The 17,584-nt window shown below is 47.6% G+C and overlaps 1 protein-coding gene across 1 annotated transcript in view; it reads right to left on the bottom strand.

The window, feature by feature from the left end:
* Positions 1–17,584, bottom strand: part of HMMR (hyaluronan mediated motility receptor) — a 488,049-nt gene that overhangs the window by 315,341 nt on the left and 155,124 nt on the right. Inside the window, exon 11 of the mRNA XM_086931406.1 lies at positions 2,342–2,442. Within this exon, the coding sequence (XP_086787532.1) occupies positions 2,342–2,442 (101 nt within the window). The remainder of the gene's footprint in view (positions 1–2,341; positions 2,443–17,584) is intronic.

The raw sequence follows: 17,584 nt of genomic DNA, 5'->3' as shown, positions 1-17,584 counted from the left end.
GAATTTAGCAGATTACAGTATCGCAACTTAGTAGTTTGAGAGGAAAACAGCTGATATGGGAAGGCCCAGGATCTCAATCTATGCAGGTCAGTTGGCAGAAGGTCAGTTTCCTGCAGCAGACAAATGTGAGCCAGAGTGCTCAAGGAAGGACAGTACGGCCAGTCATTTGGTAGGATTTAGCCCCTTAACGTTAAGGGACAAGATGTTAATGTCAGTGGTCATGTGAAGGAACCCTGGATGTGGTAATGTCAACCATCCCAAAGCCTGCAATTGAGAATATAAAATGCATATATCAGCCCTTCATAGCTGGAGGAAGGAGAAGTGAACCTAAAATCCGCTAAAAGAACGTACAACAATAAACATCAACGTATAAAGCCATAGAAGTCCTGGCTAGTCCGCCCCATGGGGAGTCGTGAGATGGATCGCAGGGGCTCCCGCCGCCCCCACCTTGCACAGGGCCCCACCAAATACAGCTATATGGATCACAAATGAGTTACAGCTGTTACCATAGCCGGTCTGCGTCCATCTGCGGCAGTGGAGTCCGACAGAGTTCAGCACCACCGTGTGTTCTTTAGCCATAGCCTCCGGGTCCGGACGAAGACGCATTGGTGGTTTCCCAACTCGTTGCCAGCGTGCTGTGCTATTGCGGCATCCATTGGGGCTTCCCTCTCTGGAGTATCGTGGTCGCTATCAGGCAGGTGAAGAAGTGACAAGGCCTCTCGAAGAGAACGGACCTGGCGGAGTCTGCCCTACCACTTGAAGAGGAGCCTGAACAGGTGGCCCCAAGAGCAAAAGATGTCCTAGTAGCACAGAAAAGCTGTGACAGGCCGGAATTCCTGCAGTTTCTGTAAGGTTTAGGCTGCCAGACTATGGAATAGGAGAGACCTGCAGGAACGACAGTCTATGGGGAGCTTGTCCCGCGCCTCCCGCAGGATGCGTTAGAGCTGGATTCGTTAGTGGCCTGAGTAGTGCGGCGAGCGTCCAGACACTTGTGATGGGGAAGCGGTGCTGGAGTTAAAGAAAGTCAAAGCGCTAGGGACCAGGTGATATCCCCTCCGTGCCACTGTCTCCTCCAAACGTGCTCCCAAGGGGCAATGAGGCGATGGCGAGGTGTGCCGGTCCCAGCGTATAGTGCCCTGGTTCGGTCCCTCTCCGAGGCTACACCACTGCTCTACTCCTTCTCTAGTCGTGCACCGATGGTCACGAGGCGTGGGCTCTTAAACACTCCCTCAGGCCCTCCGTTGTGGCAGTGTCCCCGGGCACACCAGTCAGCTTGGCAAGAACAGCCACTTAGTTGTTGCACTCCGCCAAGGGGCCTCACCTGCCCTTCCTTGTAGAGGGGCTCAGGGGTCCGCTGGGCGATCGGGAGAAACACCCCTGCTTGGGAGCATCTCCCAGAGGTCAGATGCACGGTCTGCTCTCCCCTACTATGATGCCTCCAACACACATGCGTGATAAGCTCAGGCTGAAGTCCACCCAGCCCCCGAACCACCAAATGCCACTCGGGGGAGAGGGGTACCAGGAACATAACAGCTAGTTGATGCCCAGGGCCCTGCAGCTGCCAAGGATGGTCTCACTGTTGATGGTGCCGCCTCTCTGGAGCTCCAGGATAAAGGTTGCACTGCTCCAGTCTTCCATCAACGGAGCCCGTGTGTAGGAACCCCCACACCCCCGGCTGTCAGTGGGGTCACCGCGTCTCTCCTCCGGCCAAGCAACGCCACTCGTGGGCGCTGGGATCTGGCGCGCGGCCGGCTCAGCTCTTCCTCCGCCGCGACCACCAAGTAGGCTGCGGGACGCGCGTCGCCGATTGAAGCGCAGTCCAGAGCTTCGAAGCTGCTCTGGTTCCAGAGAGTAGACTTTGCGGGTTTACAGGCTCGGAGAAGGGTCCGGAACGCAATTTAGGGATCCGCTGAGAGCAGCTAAATGGTTAGGGACCAGGCCAGGGGTCGAAGCGACAAGCAGGCATGTCCTACTTGGTCGCCATCTTGGCCACACCCTCCCCTTTTTTTATTTAAACAAAGTTATGCAAAAAGCACCAGGGCAGCAGAAGTTGTGATGTGAATGCACAAATCCGTAAACAGACTATTGAAACTCATTAAAATCACAAGTATATTAAAAGAAAAATTCACTATGAAGACAGATGTTATTTAAAAGAAACAAAGAAAGCCACCTCCACCTTTGAAGGGCATTGTAAAAAACAGTAATGCAACCATACCCAAATATTAGTAACCCTGCTAGAGCAGAAGGCCCAGTCTGAACATTGAAGGACCCATGTCCCATTCCCTTCATCCCACTTTATAGCTGTGAATTGAGCATATTTAATTAACGTGTTAGAACCTACAATTTCTCCTGAAGAAGAGTCTCTCGCATAGTGGCTGCTTCCAGATCCTTTTGTGCTGTCTGCAGGTTCAGCTCCAAGTCCTCATTCTTAGTAGTCAGCAACTAAAAGTAAATAAAAATAAAAAAAACACTTTCAGAGCAAATAACCTTGTAATACACCTCCTACTGAATGGTAGAACACAAACTGATAACCATCAAAAGCATATTCCACAAACTAGCAATGTTATTCTGAAAGTCACTAAACCCAAAACCAGGTGATATCTTGTGGATGTAGGTTTCAAATAGACTACAGAACGTGCCCTATAAACAAGCCACCTGGCATCTCTGGGTTTATCGCAGTTTTCTATTTTCATTGTAGTTAGGTCTGTTCTGAGTGACAATTACGGTCATTCATAGATTCATATGGTTGAATCACCCCCATCGTTGAGCTGAGAGTTCCAAGACTGTGTGATGGAGTGCTGACAGAAGTACACGGTTAAACATACATTGTAGGAAGATGGCTCTCTATATATTGGCCCAAAAAAAGAGATACTCTGTAAAGGGTGACACCTAATTGCACTCTTTTGTGGTAGAGTGGGTGAGCTGTTAGGCATATCACAGGGTAGTGCTAAACTTAGATTTCTTTGAGTGCATCATTTACTGCCTTGGTGTGAAATAAGACCGATTTATAAAATAAGTGTTTATATAAATGTAGCTACCAAGATTAGAATAGACTAAGTACTTTGAGTCATGACTTTGTAAAGTTTTCCAAAATTAACACTTTTTGCAATTTCTGGACTGGCAAAGTTATCCTAGTGACGAAAAACGTGGGTTTCATTTGGGCATTTGTTAGCGACTTATGGGACTGTTCTTCTGGACTTGTGGAGAGTATGGGGCAAGGTCCAAGGCCACACCATCAGGTCACCTCAGGGAGCTCTGGAGCGTCCAGGTGCAGAGATGGTCACTACGTCTGTTGTTCCATTAGCTTCAATGGGAGAAAGCTCCGGTTACAAAGAGGCTCAGGGACTGGGGCACCAGTCCGAGGGAACCCACAAGAGGGTTCGACCCTCGAGATACTCAGCACGCAGGGACACCTTAGGTCCACTTCTCTGGCTGTGGGGCTCTAGTGCAGTGGTGTCTTTTGGGGTTGGATTCCGGAGGCGGAGTCCCTTGCAGTTGGAGGGGGCTTGCAGAAAGATGCTGCAGGCGGATACTGGTAGTCCAGTCTGGAGAAACCTAAGCATGGGCTTGCCTCTTGCCAGTCTGGGGACCCTGTTGGCACAGTCACCTCCCATGGACTCTGGCTCGGAAGCACGGGTGCATAGGTGCTTTGAGGAGTTAGTTGGCAGCAGTCGCAGACTCACTTTTGTCTGTTTTCGGCACGAGGGACAAACAGGACAGATCGGCTACTCAAAAAGTGGTTCTCACGGTCTCTGGAGTCCCTCAACAAGCAGGTTGGTCTTCTTGGTGTTTGTGCCCAGTCTGGGCAGAACAAGCCTTGGCTGCTCCAAGGGTTCGAGTACCCCATAGGCATTGTGCAGCTCCAGTCGGTTCTGGTATCCCCACACTTGACGGATCTGACCTGTGGGAGCACTGCTACTGCTTCCTGGATGGCTACTGTGTCTGTAGACACCGTAAGCAGCAGGTTGGTGTACTGGTCTTGCTTCTTTGGTGCCTGAGGTTGCAGGGTAGTGGCTCCTACTCCAAAGGAGATTCTTTGGAAATCTGCAAAGCACTGGCAGGGCTCTGGGTTTGAGTTCTGGACACCGATATGATGAATCAGTTGCTCAACGAGGGTCTGGTACAGCAGACAGGCCAGCAGCATTGGAGCCAAGTCAGTCACACTCATCTGGTCAGCAGTCTTCCATTTCTTGTGTGTCCAATGAAAATCTGAAGATCTTATCAGGGTGTCCCCTAAATACTCAATTTAGGGAAATTAAGGAGAGTGAGTAGTAGTAGCCAATAAGCTACTTACCTCTGCGGTCACTACACACTGTATAGGACGTCTTCCTATGGGAATTGGGCACAACCCTGTCCCAGAGTTCCTAAGTGTGTTAGCACAAAGATGGCAACTTATGATAAGTCGTATCCACATCATGTTAGGCCAATTCGGGGGTGGAACTAGCCTGGGGAAGGGCAAGCCTGATGAACAAGTTACTTCCCTTCGGTAACAATATATCAGTAAAATAACTTTTTGGGGGCTTTATAAAGATGGTCCAGCTCGAATAAACCGTCTATTCAATTCTCCAGGCGAGAAGGTAGTTTTGTAGCTTTGGAAATCTGGAAGCTTACCATGCTTCTCTGACTGCCTCAAAAACAGAATTTTCACAAGTCAGTCGGATATGGCCTGCGACCCTAGGAGTAGGGAGAAAGCATGGATGTTGTAGGAGTGGAGGAAAGCGGTGCTGCCGCTTTCAGAGGTGGTGTGCACTGTGATACACAGACCAGGGAGGTCTTATTCCTTTATATTCTTGTTCGAAATAATTTATTCCAAATCCAAAAATAGTTTTAAACCATGTTTGTTTATTCATTAATTTCTTTTCTCTATCATTTTTCTTTCTGAACTTTGTTAGTGATTTTCACATCACGAAACACAATTTATATCGTCCCAATGCATTTCGGGTCATCTGGGACCCTTCCTCAGAGGTCTAAATTGAAACAAACAAGGAAAATATTATGAGCCGTCCGGCCTGATAATCTAACATACGATACTAAACTTATTTGAATGCTCAACATTATTAAACGTTTTCTGCTGATGGTACACTGCAAATATATCAGTAAACATCATCTCATACAATCCTGGTCGACTTAAAGCTCTATGTTAAGGCTCTACATTACATATGACCAATTGAACTCGTAATCTAAACAAAGTTGTGAAGAACAACTCAAATGAAAGTATAACTCAAAAGAAAGTATACGGTCGAACTCCTTCCGGTGACACAATTCTACCCAGTGTCAGCCACTTATATGTTTGTACATGCCTAAACTCGAGTCTAAAGTAAAATGCTGTTTACTGATATATTTGCAGTGTACCATCAGCAGAAAACGTTTAATAAGGTTGAGCATTCAAATAAGTTTAGTATCGTATGTTAGATTATCAGGCCGGACGGCTCATAATATTTTCCTTGTTTGTTTCAATTTAGACCCCTGAGGAAGGGTCCCAGATGACCCGAAATGCATTGGGAAAATATAAATTGTGTTTCGTGATGTGAAAATCACTAACAAAGTTCAGAAAGAAAAATGATAGAGAAAAGAAATTAATGAATAAACAAACATGGTTTGAAACTATTTTTGGATTTGGAATTAATTATTTCGAACAAGAATATAAAGGATATAAAGGATTAAGACCTCCCTGGTCTGTGTATCGCAGTGCACACCCCCTCTGAAAGCGGCAGCACCACTTTCCTCCAATCTCAGTATTTAGAAAAGTGTGTTTAGACAGCACACTAGGTAGGATGAGCACACAAACAAAGTAGTGAAAAAAAACCACTTAAGCATATGAAAACAATAGTGCCGGATGGATTATCAGTAAGTTGTAGGAGTGGAGCCAGCGTTCCAGTAGGTCCGATGATTAAGCCACAAATGCGGTCGGTCCTGGCTCTCCCAGTCTCCGGTTCACCTGTGAAGGAGATGGAATTGGAAACCGCAGTATTCTTGCGTGGAAATGTTCTTCCCCCGTCTTGGCAACTGAGACAAGAGTAATACCAGCAAGAGAGTTGGCAGAATAATGAGAACAAAAAAAAAGTAAGACATTAGATATAGATTCCTTACCTTAGAATTACCCCCAAGCATCAGACTGGATCCAGAGTATTTTTCTGTAGCAGCAACCCTGTGCGTCGTTAAGTGGCATTGGTCAACACTGTGTCCGCCATCATGGTCGCCGGGATGACGTTTTGGTTTCTTAGACGCTACCCCTGCGCGCAGACATCCGTTCAGACACTACTTTCAAATCCAGAAACACAGATCCATGCAAGACACTGACCTCTGGTGCACAAAACTAGGGCCCTGAAAGGGGGTCCCCTACACTAGCAGTCAATTCACAGAAGCGGGAGGAAGGGTGGGGCGGTGAGGAATCCATAACTAATATATGCCTTACAGATATATCGTTACCCAAGGTATGCAACTGGTTTATCTGAAAGACAGTTATAGATTCCTTACCTTGTAATAGATATCACTGCAATGCCAATCCCGGAGGTGAGTCTGCAAACCAAGTTCATACCGTAAAAGCCCTGGAGAACAGAACAGCCAAAATAGCACTCCCTCTGGACTTGGCTATCCAGGCAATAATGTTTGGTGAACGTGTGCAAAGATGGCCAAGTGGCTTCCTGGCAGATGTCAATGAGTGGGACTCCATGTCTGAAAGCAGTAGTGCCAGCAGTTGCCCTGGTAGAATGGGTGTGCAGTTGTACTGGAGGTTCCTTTAATGCCAAAGAATAGCACATTTTAGTGCCCAAGACAACCCATCGAGATGGAACGTTTGTGCACGGTCTGACCTTTGTTAGCACTCACGAAGAGTTAATCATCCACCAGGAAATCTTTAATGTGGTCAAGGTAGAAGGACTGCAAACGTTTTGGGTGCTGACAGTGGAGTCTCTCCTCCTCTTTGGAAGGGTGAAGAGGCTGAAAGAAGGGGAGCAATGTGATGGTATGAGATATGTGGAAAGAGGCAACCACTTTGGGCAGAAAAGAGGTCCTAGTGCGAAGTACCGACTTGTCCGGACGAACTGCAAGAAAAATAGGCATAGAGGAAAGAGCCTGAAGCTCACTCACCCTGCGAGCACATATGTTGGCAAGCATAAAAAGCGGTCTTCAAGGTAAGACGACGAAGAGGACAATTATCTAGTGGCTTGAAGGGAGCACACTAGGTAAGTTACAAAATTCAGTCCCACTGGGGCATTACGAAAGGAGATGGAGGAAGAGGAGTAATGCCCTTTAGAAATCTATTTACAATCGGAGACTTTAAAAGAGAAGGCTGATCAGTAAGGCACAGAAAGGCCAAAATGACCAAAAGATAGCCTTTTAGAGTGCCCAGAGCAGAGCCCTGCTGGGCCAAAGATAGAATGAAGAGGAGAACCTCTGAAAGAGGGGTAGGGGGGGGGGGGGGGGGGGGGGAATACACAACCTTTGCTGTGCACCATGCCACACATTTGTTCCATCTACAGGCGAATACCGTTTTAGTTGAGACACCTGGCTGCCAAGATGACATTACAGACTTCGGGAGGAAGGTCGAAAGCGGTCAACTGTCGCTGCTCAATCTCCTCTCAAGGAGGTGGAGGCTGGATAGGTTTGGGTGGATGAACGTCCCCTGCTGCTGCGACAGAAGATCCTCCTGAAGAAGCAGTCTGATCTGAGGATCGATAGCCATGCTCAAACCGTCTGGGTATCAGACTCTGCATGCCCAATCTCGGGCCACAAGAATGACTTGAGCTGGGTCACGCTTGGTCTACAGTACTCTGCGCAGAAGTGGCATAGGCGGAAAGGCATACAGGAGGCTGCAATTCCACTCGAAAAGCATTGCCGAGCGAGTGCCGCCTTGGAAACACCAAAGTGCAGAATTGCTGACATTGCCTGTTCTCTTCGGTGGCGAACATATCTAAACAAGGCTCTTCGCACTGCCGAAAGAGACCTTGCACCACCTCAGAGTGAAGACGCCAATCATGATCCATCATGCACCAGCAGCGGTTTGTCCGCCCTGACATTCAGGGAACCTGCCAGGAGTTGAACCACCAGAGATATGCCCTGATGTTCCCGCCATGGCCCAAGGCAAAGAGCCTCTTCACATAAGAACACGACCCGATCCCGCCCTGTTTGTTGCAGTACCACATGGCGGTGGTGTGGTCAGTGAACACCTGCATTACTCTTCCTTTGACAGAAGGAATGCCATCAGTGCATGACTGACCGCCCAAGCTTCAAAATGAAAATAAATGAAAATTGGTATTTGTAAAGCACAAACTAACTCCAAAAGGAGCATCCTGGCGCTGGTATGGAGGGGAGCGGCGGGTCAGAAATTCTTAGATGAGACGCAAAGTTCCGGGGCTCCAAAAATCCAAGTCTTTAGTGCTTTCCTATATGGTGTTTGATTTATACGTTCTCAGACGCTGTGGGAGTAGATTCCAGGTGCTGTTAAGATTTTTCCTCCCCTAGTTTTGCATCTGAAACTGGGAGGTTTAAGTATGTTGGCTGAGGGTTCTGTTTGTACTGTACGTGGTGAGTCTTGATGAAAGGTAATGTGGTCCCTGTTTGAGTGAGGTTCTGAAGGTGATCAGGAGAATCTTGAAGAGTATGCTCTTGTGTAGTGGGAGCCAGTGAAGAGTTATCAGGGCTGTAGAAGAGGAGAATCTTCGTGGAAGTATTAAAACCAGCCGCGCTGCTGCATGCTGGACTACTTGGAGTCTTCTTAGTGTTTGTTGGCTCCTGCCGGACTCCGCCAGAGACCTCTAATCTTCACCTCTTCCAGGTGGCTACACCACCCCAAGAGTGAGGCATTAGTCACTACTGTGAACTCTGGTTGGAGACGGGAGAGGGATCTGCCACTTTCCCCAAACCTGGTTTGTGAGCCACCACTGCAATTGGCGTGCAGTCCCCTCCGAGATCTGAACAACATCAGAAAGATTCCCTTGATGCTGCGCACACTGGAACTTTAGGTCCCACTGTAGAGCCTGTATATGCCACCAGGCATGATCCACCAACAGGATACAGGAGGCAGCAGCCTCAGGGTAAGTCTCACTGAAATCCAGGATAGAGGCTGAAACATCAGTATCACAGCCAGAATATCCAGGACTTGCTGCTCGGAAGGAGAAGCCTGAAACTGAGCTGTATCCAGAACTGCTGCGATGACAAAACAGTTTGAGAGGGAGTCAGGTGTGACTTCGGCACTTTGATAGTGAACCCCAGCGAGTGCAGGAGGTCTGCTCTAGTCTGGAAGTGGGAGACGACTGCTTGGGGTGAGCCAGTCTTCAACAACCAGTCGTTGATAGGGGGAAGACCGGAACCCTTGATCTGCACAGATGAGCGTCGACCGCCACGATCACCTACAAGAAAACTTGCGGGGAGCTGGTAAGGCCAAAGGGGAGCATAGTAAGCTGAAAATGCTCGTAACCTACCATGAACCTTAGTTAACACCTGTGGGCATGCAGGACAGATATGCTAGTACGTGTCCAGCAAAACCAACGCTACCATCCAGACTCCAGGGTCGAGGGCAGACACGACCTGAGCCAAAGTGAGCATTTTGGACTTCTCCTTCCGGAAGAAGCGGTTGAGGACCCCGAGGTCTAAGATCGGACGCAGGACTTTGTCCTTCTTGGGTACCAGAAAATAGTGGGAGCAGCAACCACGACAGACTTCTGGCACAGTGACCCTTTCAATAGCTCCCTTGGCAAAGAGATGTAACTTCCCGGCACAGAGGGGCCAAATGATCCGACATGCGATGGAAGGATGGTGGCATGGAGGGAGGGGTAGTCTCATAGAAGAGGGTATAGCCCCTTCAGACTATCTGCAAAACCCACCTGTCCAACGTGATGTTTTGCCTGTGAGGGAGGAGATGGCAAATCCTACAGCCCACTGGCAACTGGTGGCCCTGGAAGGTCAGACTAGGAGGGTTGGGTGCAGGGGATTTCTGGGTAGACTGGCCTGCCCGCTGGCCCTCCGATCCAGGTCGCCGATTTCCACATACGCAGCCACACAGAGGCTGGGTAGCTTTTGCAGCCCTGTGGCCAAACAGCGTGAAACACGGTTGGCTACCACTTCAACAGGGGCAAAAGGCGCACAGCATGGGGCAAGAGGTTTCAGCAAGGCCCAAGGAACTGGCCATGGCCCTAGAACCCTTGAAGCGCTCGAGCATTGAGTCCACCTTGTTGCCGATCAGGAGACAAAGATCCGGGTAGATTGGACATCCCCCAGAGAAACCAGACGTGCTCAACTCTGCTTAACACCTCAAGGCTACTGACGTGGAAATCGTCCTGCCTTGACAGTTGCCGGTATCCAGCCCACACCAAATGGCGAACTTACCTGCATCTCGACCCTCTGCCACTGCACGGGTGGGAACAGCCAGGGCCTTCTTCGTGCACTGTGGCAGCACTTGTGCAACCGTATCCCACACCGTAAAGGAATAACAGCCCATGGGGCACCGGGTCCAAGTCGGGGTGAGGCAGAGGACGATGCCTGTTGGGGCACAACCGGTGTCTGGGGCGTTGTCACTGCAATTGGTGCTGGGAAAGGTACCGTGAGGTCAACCGGCACCAATCCGGATCCAGGCCGGAGCAGCCAGCATCAATGGCCCTGGGCCCTCAGAAGAGTCTGTGCCGCCCGAAGGCGTACCTGCAGAGTCTGGCTGCCCAAAAATGCTATGAAGAGCCTCGTAAAGGGCTCGAAGCTGGACAGGGGATGTGCCGGCAAAAAAAAAAAAAAAAAAAAAAAAAAAAAAAAAAAGCACAGAGCCGCCACAAAAGCAGATTCAGACGATTGAGCTAGAGAGAGGACGCTTTGGGTCCTGCGTCACATCAGCAGGCGTACAGGGAGAAGGCGAAGAACGAGGCTTCTTCACCTACCTCTTGTGCTTAGACTTACCCAAGGAGTGCCAAAAAACTTTGATAACGAGTGGTGGTGGCTCTGCGACTGGTCCAGAGACCTTCCTCTTGACTGGGATCTTAAACAACGCAGAGCGGACTGCAGGGAATCCAAGAGCTTTCGGGACCGCTCCCGCAAAGACTTCAGATTCATGGCCGGGCATTTGGAGCACGACTTCGGGTCGCAGTCGCACTCCAGGCACCACAGACACATGAGGTGCGGGTCCGTGACTGACATCAACTTGTTAAAGGAGTCACAAGGCTTGTAGCAGGTCGGACGATGGGACATCCCTCATGCTATTAGGAGTTGAACAAAAAAAAAAAAAAAAAAAAAAAAAAAAATCAGCCCACAAGAGTCGAAAAAGGTTTAGTCAAAAAATTACTAAGGGTCATGCTCTCTCCAGATCTGCACTGGCTGGCAGGGAAAAAGAAAGATCTGACATCAACGCACAGGGCAGCTTTTAACACCATTCCGGTGACCACAACGCCGACGACTTGACGAGGAGTCGGCTACCGACATCTACCGACACGCAGGGTTACTGCTACAAAAAAATTCTCCAGATCCAGTCTGACGCTTGGGGTAATTATAAGGTAAGGAATCCAACTAATTGCCTCCTTCAGATTAGCTAATTTTCCTGCCTGTGCAGGTGCCAAAGGGCTCTGGACAAAAAAGGATCACCCCTCCTCCCAGTGAGGAGACACAGATTTGCATTCCTAAGGAAGCAACTTCTTTGAAGCTTGCAGGTCTAGGAAGGCTAATAAGCAAGTCATCCTGAGAGATGGGGTGAGACACCCTCTTCCCAGACAGGTTTTGCTCCTGACATACTGAGAGCAAAAGGCACTCACCCTAGGAGGTCAGAAACTTGTGGCAGGCTGGCAGAAAATAGTCAGGCAACACCAGAGGCCAGTAGGTTTTCAGGGGGCACCTCTAGGGTGCCTTCTGGGTGCAGGTGTTAATACAGACAGTCATCAGTGTGGGCTTATTATTAAGATGTTCGATAACAATATGCCATGTGGCAAAAAAGCCATTATGTAGCATGGGGAACTCATTTTGACCAGTGCATACATTAAGATGGCTTCTCTGCTCACTTGCAATATCTAGCAACAGAACTAGAACTCACAGAGCCTCATCTGCTCATGCAGATCAGTCCTCACAAGATAGAAGGCACCCTACCTTAAGGCTCAAAGGCCTGCTATAGGGGTTGCTTTAATATATTAGATGCAGCGAGTATGGCAAGCCAGAGGGGTTTGTCATGTCTTGTTTTCCCTCATGGTTTGCACCAGGTCACACAGCCCCCGTTGGCAGTTTGTGGAATTTGTATGTAACTTTAGGTGGCAAAAGATATGCTGCAGCTGTTAAGGACCCTCTTTAAACAGACGTGCCCCAAGTACCTGGAATACCATTTACTAGGAACTTACATGGGTGCTTAAGGCCTTTGCTAAGTGTAGAAAAATTAGTCTTTACCTTGTTTTAGGAAAGAAGCACTGGCACAGAGGTCTGGTTAGCATGCCTCACTGCACAAGTGGAAAATCAGCAGCTAGTAGAAAGAGCTAGAGAACTGTAATAAAAGCCAGGGTTCCTATACTTCTTTATATAAATGAAAGTATTGTGTTCCCATGTTTCGTTACCAGCTGGGTGTATGGTCGGTTCTCATCAATAATTAAGAGTTTCTAATTTAAAGGGAGAAAAGAGTGGAGCCCTAAGGAGATTGCTCTCAATTCCAGGATATTGAAGTGCATCTCTATTTCCCTGTCCATTCCCCCGCTGACTTGCAACTCTTGTAAGTGCGCAACCTAGCCTACCAATGAGACATCGGTCATCATTACAAAGTGCATCTTTTGCACAAAGGACAGTCAGACTGTTTTTGCATTTAACCTACCATGTGAATGTTTTGTTTTTTTCATTGGGGTAGGTATCTGTATCTGCTCTTCAAACCAGTCTTCTGCAATCAATACTTCCCTCTTGAAAAGACCTCATATGAAGTCGGCCGTGTGGGATCAAATGAATGCAGGATGACATCCCTAAAATGGACTAAGATTCTCAGATTAGTTGACTATGCAGACATGTCACAATGGCTGTAAAGGACAAACTTCTCTGGAAGGTTTCGTCTATTTTTGAATGAAGTACTACCACTAACTGTTTTTATTTCTGGTGATATTGAGAAGATGTTGCCTTGTTTAATGCAAGGCAACGTTTTTTGATGAGTGTAACAGTGCCTGCTGTAGCCACCGCAGCCGCTCGTGAAGTTCTTGCTTTTATTAACCAGATGTCTATAAAAGGAAATATTTGGTCAATTTTGTGAGATGGGCACCTACTGGTGCCATGTATGTGGCAAAGTTTCTGGGGCATATTTTAGGTTGAAATAGAGACCTTTAAATGGATGAAAACTGGCTACTTAGAACTTTGCAATGTGTAGGGTAAATAAGAATAGTAAAGTATGGGTCCTGTAGGTCCAGACAGGTCATAAAATCTCTGCAGCATTACCAAACAAAACGTGTCTCTTTAAATCCTTTCCGAGGTACAAAGATCCAATATAAGTCACCATCCTTCCTTGGGAAGAAAAAACATTACAATATAACCTAACATTTCTGTTATGCTTTGGGAACCAGTTGTGTACCCTCCAGTAGTGTGTCATTGTCTATTAGAACTCCCTTTGTCTGCCCTGGTTTCCTGCCCTTTTACAAGGAGCTGGTCTATGATAAGCAGACAGTGCTGGGGGCTCCAGATTGTTGCGGGTAAGGTAGTTTTTATATTGGGATACACCTTATCGTTGGTATCTATGCATTTGGTAGGCTCCTCTGTTGTACTTTCTCAAACTCCTTGAAATGACTGAGGTCATCTTTGTTAAAAGGAGCCTAGAGATTTTCCGGTTTTCCTGTATGACTTAATAAATTGTAGTGCTTCATCAATGGGCCGACTAAATAGGAATTCACCATTATATGGCATGTATAGAATTCTACATTGTTCTCCGGTCTAAAAGAAGTTGCCCTTAGCCATCCTAGACTTCGAAGTACAGCTGCTCCTTGCCTAAACACTGTAAACACTGTAGATGAAATATACATAGCGATGTCAATGGCTGCCAAAGAATGTCTCCTTCCTGAAGAATGGATTTTGCCCCCACGGTCACATCATCCGGTAGGTTTACACGATGTGGAGCTAGATCAGACCACATCAGTCAATCATATGTTGCTCGAATTCCCAGATCATTTGAGACCCCTAAGGCTGTGGCAGCAGTCAGAAAAACAAAAGGTTATCTAGCTTTCTACTGTGTCTGAGGAGCAGTACATGGTCCCGATGTGAATCTGGACCTTCTTTAAGCAGCCTGTGTAACAGTCTGCCAATAGGTAATAAAGCGCACATAGCGGGGTGCTATCAGGCGCTTAGGAATTTTTTTCCTGAATCAAAGAAACAATCAGTCTTTAGTTTTTAGTCAAGTCAAACCTCTTTGAAGTTTTTTCCATTTAGGTAGAGACACCCATGTTATCTGGTTGTGAATCCACTCTTAGGAATAGCATCCATGGTTGTACCCAAAAGCTGGTCCCATACAGGGTCTGGATACTGAGGTGAAGACTAGTAACTGCCCCTCTTCCCGATCTCAGTTTGTGGTAATATGGATTAAGGCGGTGCTGGAGAGCACTATGGCGAGGAAATCTGAGCAGACTAAAAGAACTGTCCTTGTGAAAGAGGTGCAGTAGGCCTCGCCCAACACCTGGAAACCTATGATGGGGCCAGAGTTTACATTTGCCTGCTCAAAGTAGCGATTTCGATTGTGGAAAGCATTTGTTGTACTCTGATACCACTAGGTGTAGATCTGTAACTAGGCCCAATGGAATTCGAGTAATCGATTCTTGCTGATTCTGGGTGGGTTATTCAAGAGGTTCCATACCATATTGCCATCTATTATCTTACTCCTGTTGCGCGAAAGATTGATAATTGCATTCACACATACCAGGAGTAAAGACGGTTTTCTTTATCTACATCAGAAGAGTGATATTTTACCTTTAAACTGACTTGGGCAACATGGCGGTCCACATAGACGTTCCTTATTCTATTGTTCTGCATTAAATGATAGTGTCTTAAACAGGATTTTCACAAATTAAAACTTCCGCATCGGTGAAGATGTAAAATGCTTCTACGGTTAAGCACTTAATTTCTTTTAGGACTTTGAGGAGTGGATAATACTCTTGGATGTTTATCTGAGAGGTTTTTTGTCAGACTTCTGATCGAGCTCTGAAGAAGTAATGTCCTTTTGATTGTCCAACGGCTTTTCTGCGAGGTTCTTACTCATATTATTCCCTTTAAGAGAGCCAATAATGGGAACGCTATCCTTTAAAGGTATTTTGAGGCAGTTTCACCTCTTCACCACGGGGGGGGGGGGGGGGTCTCTTTGGATGTTTACTTTTGCAGCCACAGTAAACCTCTTGCCTCGGTCTGTTTTTTGTAGAAAATGTTCTACATATCTTGCATTCCTTGGAGTTTCTGCCAGTCGGATTTGTAGATATCAGTAACTCCTTGTAATACAGCAAAGAAAGTGTCCATTGTCTGAGCAGGCAGTGCTCACTAGGGCCCCTTCGCACAAGACGTGCGGTAGAAGTCTAAACAGCGCTGTTATACTTAGCCCTTTCTGCACGGTCATCCCTGAACTTTTTACATCCCGCCTATATTTGGTCTGTCCTGTTTGTTGGTTTTATGACTCTGGGCACTCTACCACTGCTGATCAGTGCTAAAGTGCATATGCTCTCCCTATTGTAAATTGATGTATGGATTAGGGACTCCATGATTGGCTTATGTGGTTTACTTGTCAGACCCAAGTACAGCGCCAAGATTGTGACCAGGGCTTGTGGGATTGCAGCACCGATTGTGCACCCCACCGGAGCAGCTTGTAAAGTGTCTCAGGCCTGCCATTGCAAAGTATGTATGCATTCTGGTACTGCCATGTTGACTGGGCAAGTTCACCCACTTGACAGTCCCTAAACCTTCCATTTTCTACATATTAGTCACACCTAAGGTATGCCCAAGGGCAGGGTGCATTGTAGGTAAAATGTAGTGTGTGGCATGTCCTGATAGTGAATTACATCCAATTTCGTTTTTCACTATTGCAAGGCTAACTGTTCCCCATTGGCCAGAATGGGCAGTTTGATTAGAACATCTTATAAATCTAACTGACTCAGGGAACTAGGCAGAAATTAGAGTTTAGTATATCACAATAAAATACATATTTCCGGGAAGTTGGCTTAAACATTGTGTTTGAAAATAGAACTTTTAGAAAGTAGGGATTTTCACCTCCCCACCGAACACCACCAGCGCCATCCGCCTGACCTCCTGGTCAAACGTCAACGACGAGAAACGCAAGGTCATGAACTCCATTCACTCAGGCCCGTGCCCACACCACGTATTCAATAAAGCAAACGCAGCCATCGCATCCCAACTAAGGAAGGTCATCAACATCTCCTTCGAAACCGCGACATTCCCGGAAAGCTGGAAGCATGCAGAAATAAATGCCCTCCTCAAAAAGCCCAAGACTGACCCCAAGAATTTCAGGCTCATCTCCCTGCTACCGTTCCCGGCAAGTCCATCGAGAACATAGTCAAAAGGCAACTGGTCCGCCACCTGGAAGACAACATCTTGGACCCGTCCCAGTCCGGATTCCGACGAAACCACAGCACCGAGACAGCCCTCATTGCCGCCACAGACATCAGGCGCCAACTAGACAATGGCAAAACATCAGCCCTCATTCTCCTGGACCGGTTGGCCGCCTTCGACACGGTCTGCCATCGCACTCTAAAGACACAACTCCTAGAAGCAGGAATCCAAGAAAAGGCCCTTGACTGGACCACGTCCTTACTCTTCGGCAGAACTCAGAGCGTCCGCCTCCCAACCTTCCGATTCGAAACTAATATGCTACTTACCAGTATGCATCTGTTCTGGGCATGTAGGGCTGCTGAATTCATATCTGTGCATAGATGGCCGCCTAGTGTTGGGTCCGGATGATCGCACATTGTTGTCCTGAAAGAGTCTAAGTATCACGAGATAGGTGGCTCCTCCCCTGGACTACAGTGCGCATGGGCATCGACTCCATCCCCAGATTGTTTTTAGCCATTGTGGCCAAGATGGAGTGAAACTATGTGAATGATGACCAGGCTAGAAGTATGTGTGTATGCTGCAGCCGCTACAGGCGCCGGGAGGAGGGCGGGCGATATGAATGTCAGCAGCCCTACATGCCAAGAACAGATGCATACTGGTAAGTAGCATATTCGGTTCGAGGCATGTGGGCTGCTGAATTCATATCTGTGCATAGAATACATAGCAGTCCCACCATTATTGGCGGCCGCCCGTGCCAGCTGCAGCAGTTTGGAAAAGTGTTTTTAGAACAGCCTGCCCTACAGCTGCCTGCTGTTTGGAGTGCACATCAACACAGTAGTGTTTGGTAAATGTGTGTGTGGTAGACCATGTGGCTGCTCTACATATGTCTTCCAAAGGAATATTTCCAAGGAAAGCCATGGAGGCCCCCAACTTTCGGGTGGAGTGGGCCCACGGTGGAATGGTGAGTGCGCTTGGCTTTCTGATAGCAGATCTGAATACATTTAACGATCCACCTGGTTATACCAGCCTTGGAAATGGGGTTGCCTTTGTGTTGTGGCGAAAAGGCAACAAATAGTTGTTTAGTCTTCCGAAAATCTTTGGTCCTATCAATGTAGTA

The sequence above is a fragment of the Lissotriton vulgaris genome, chromosome 7, assembly GCF_964263255.1.
Source record: "Lissotriton vulgaris chromosome 7, aLisVul1.2, whole genome shotgun sequence".
Classification (NCBI taxonomy): Eukaryota; Metazoa; Chordata; class Amphibia; order Caudata; family Salamandridae; genus Lissotriton; species Lissotriton vulgaris.
The sequence above is the reverse complement of the archived record's forward strand: the minus strand, read 5'-3'. Positions and strand labels throughout refer to the sequence as shown.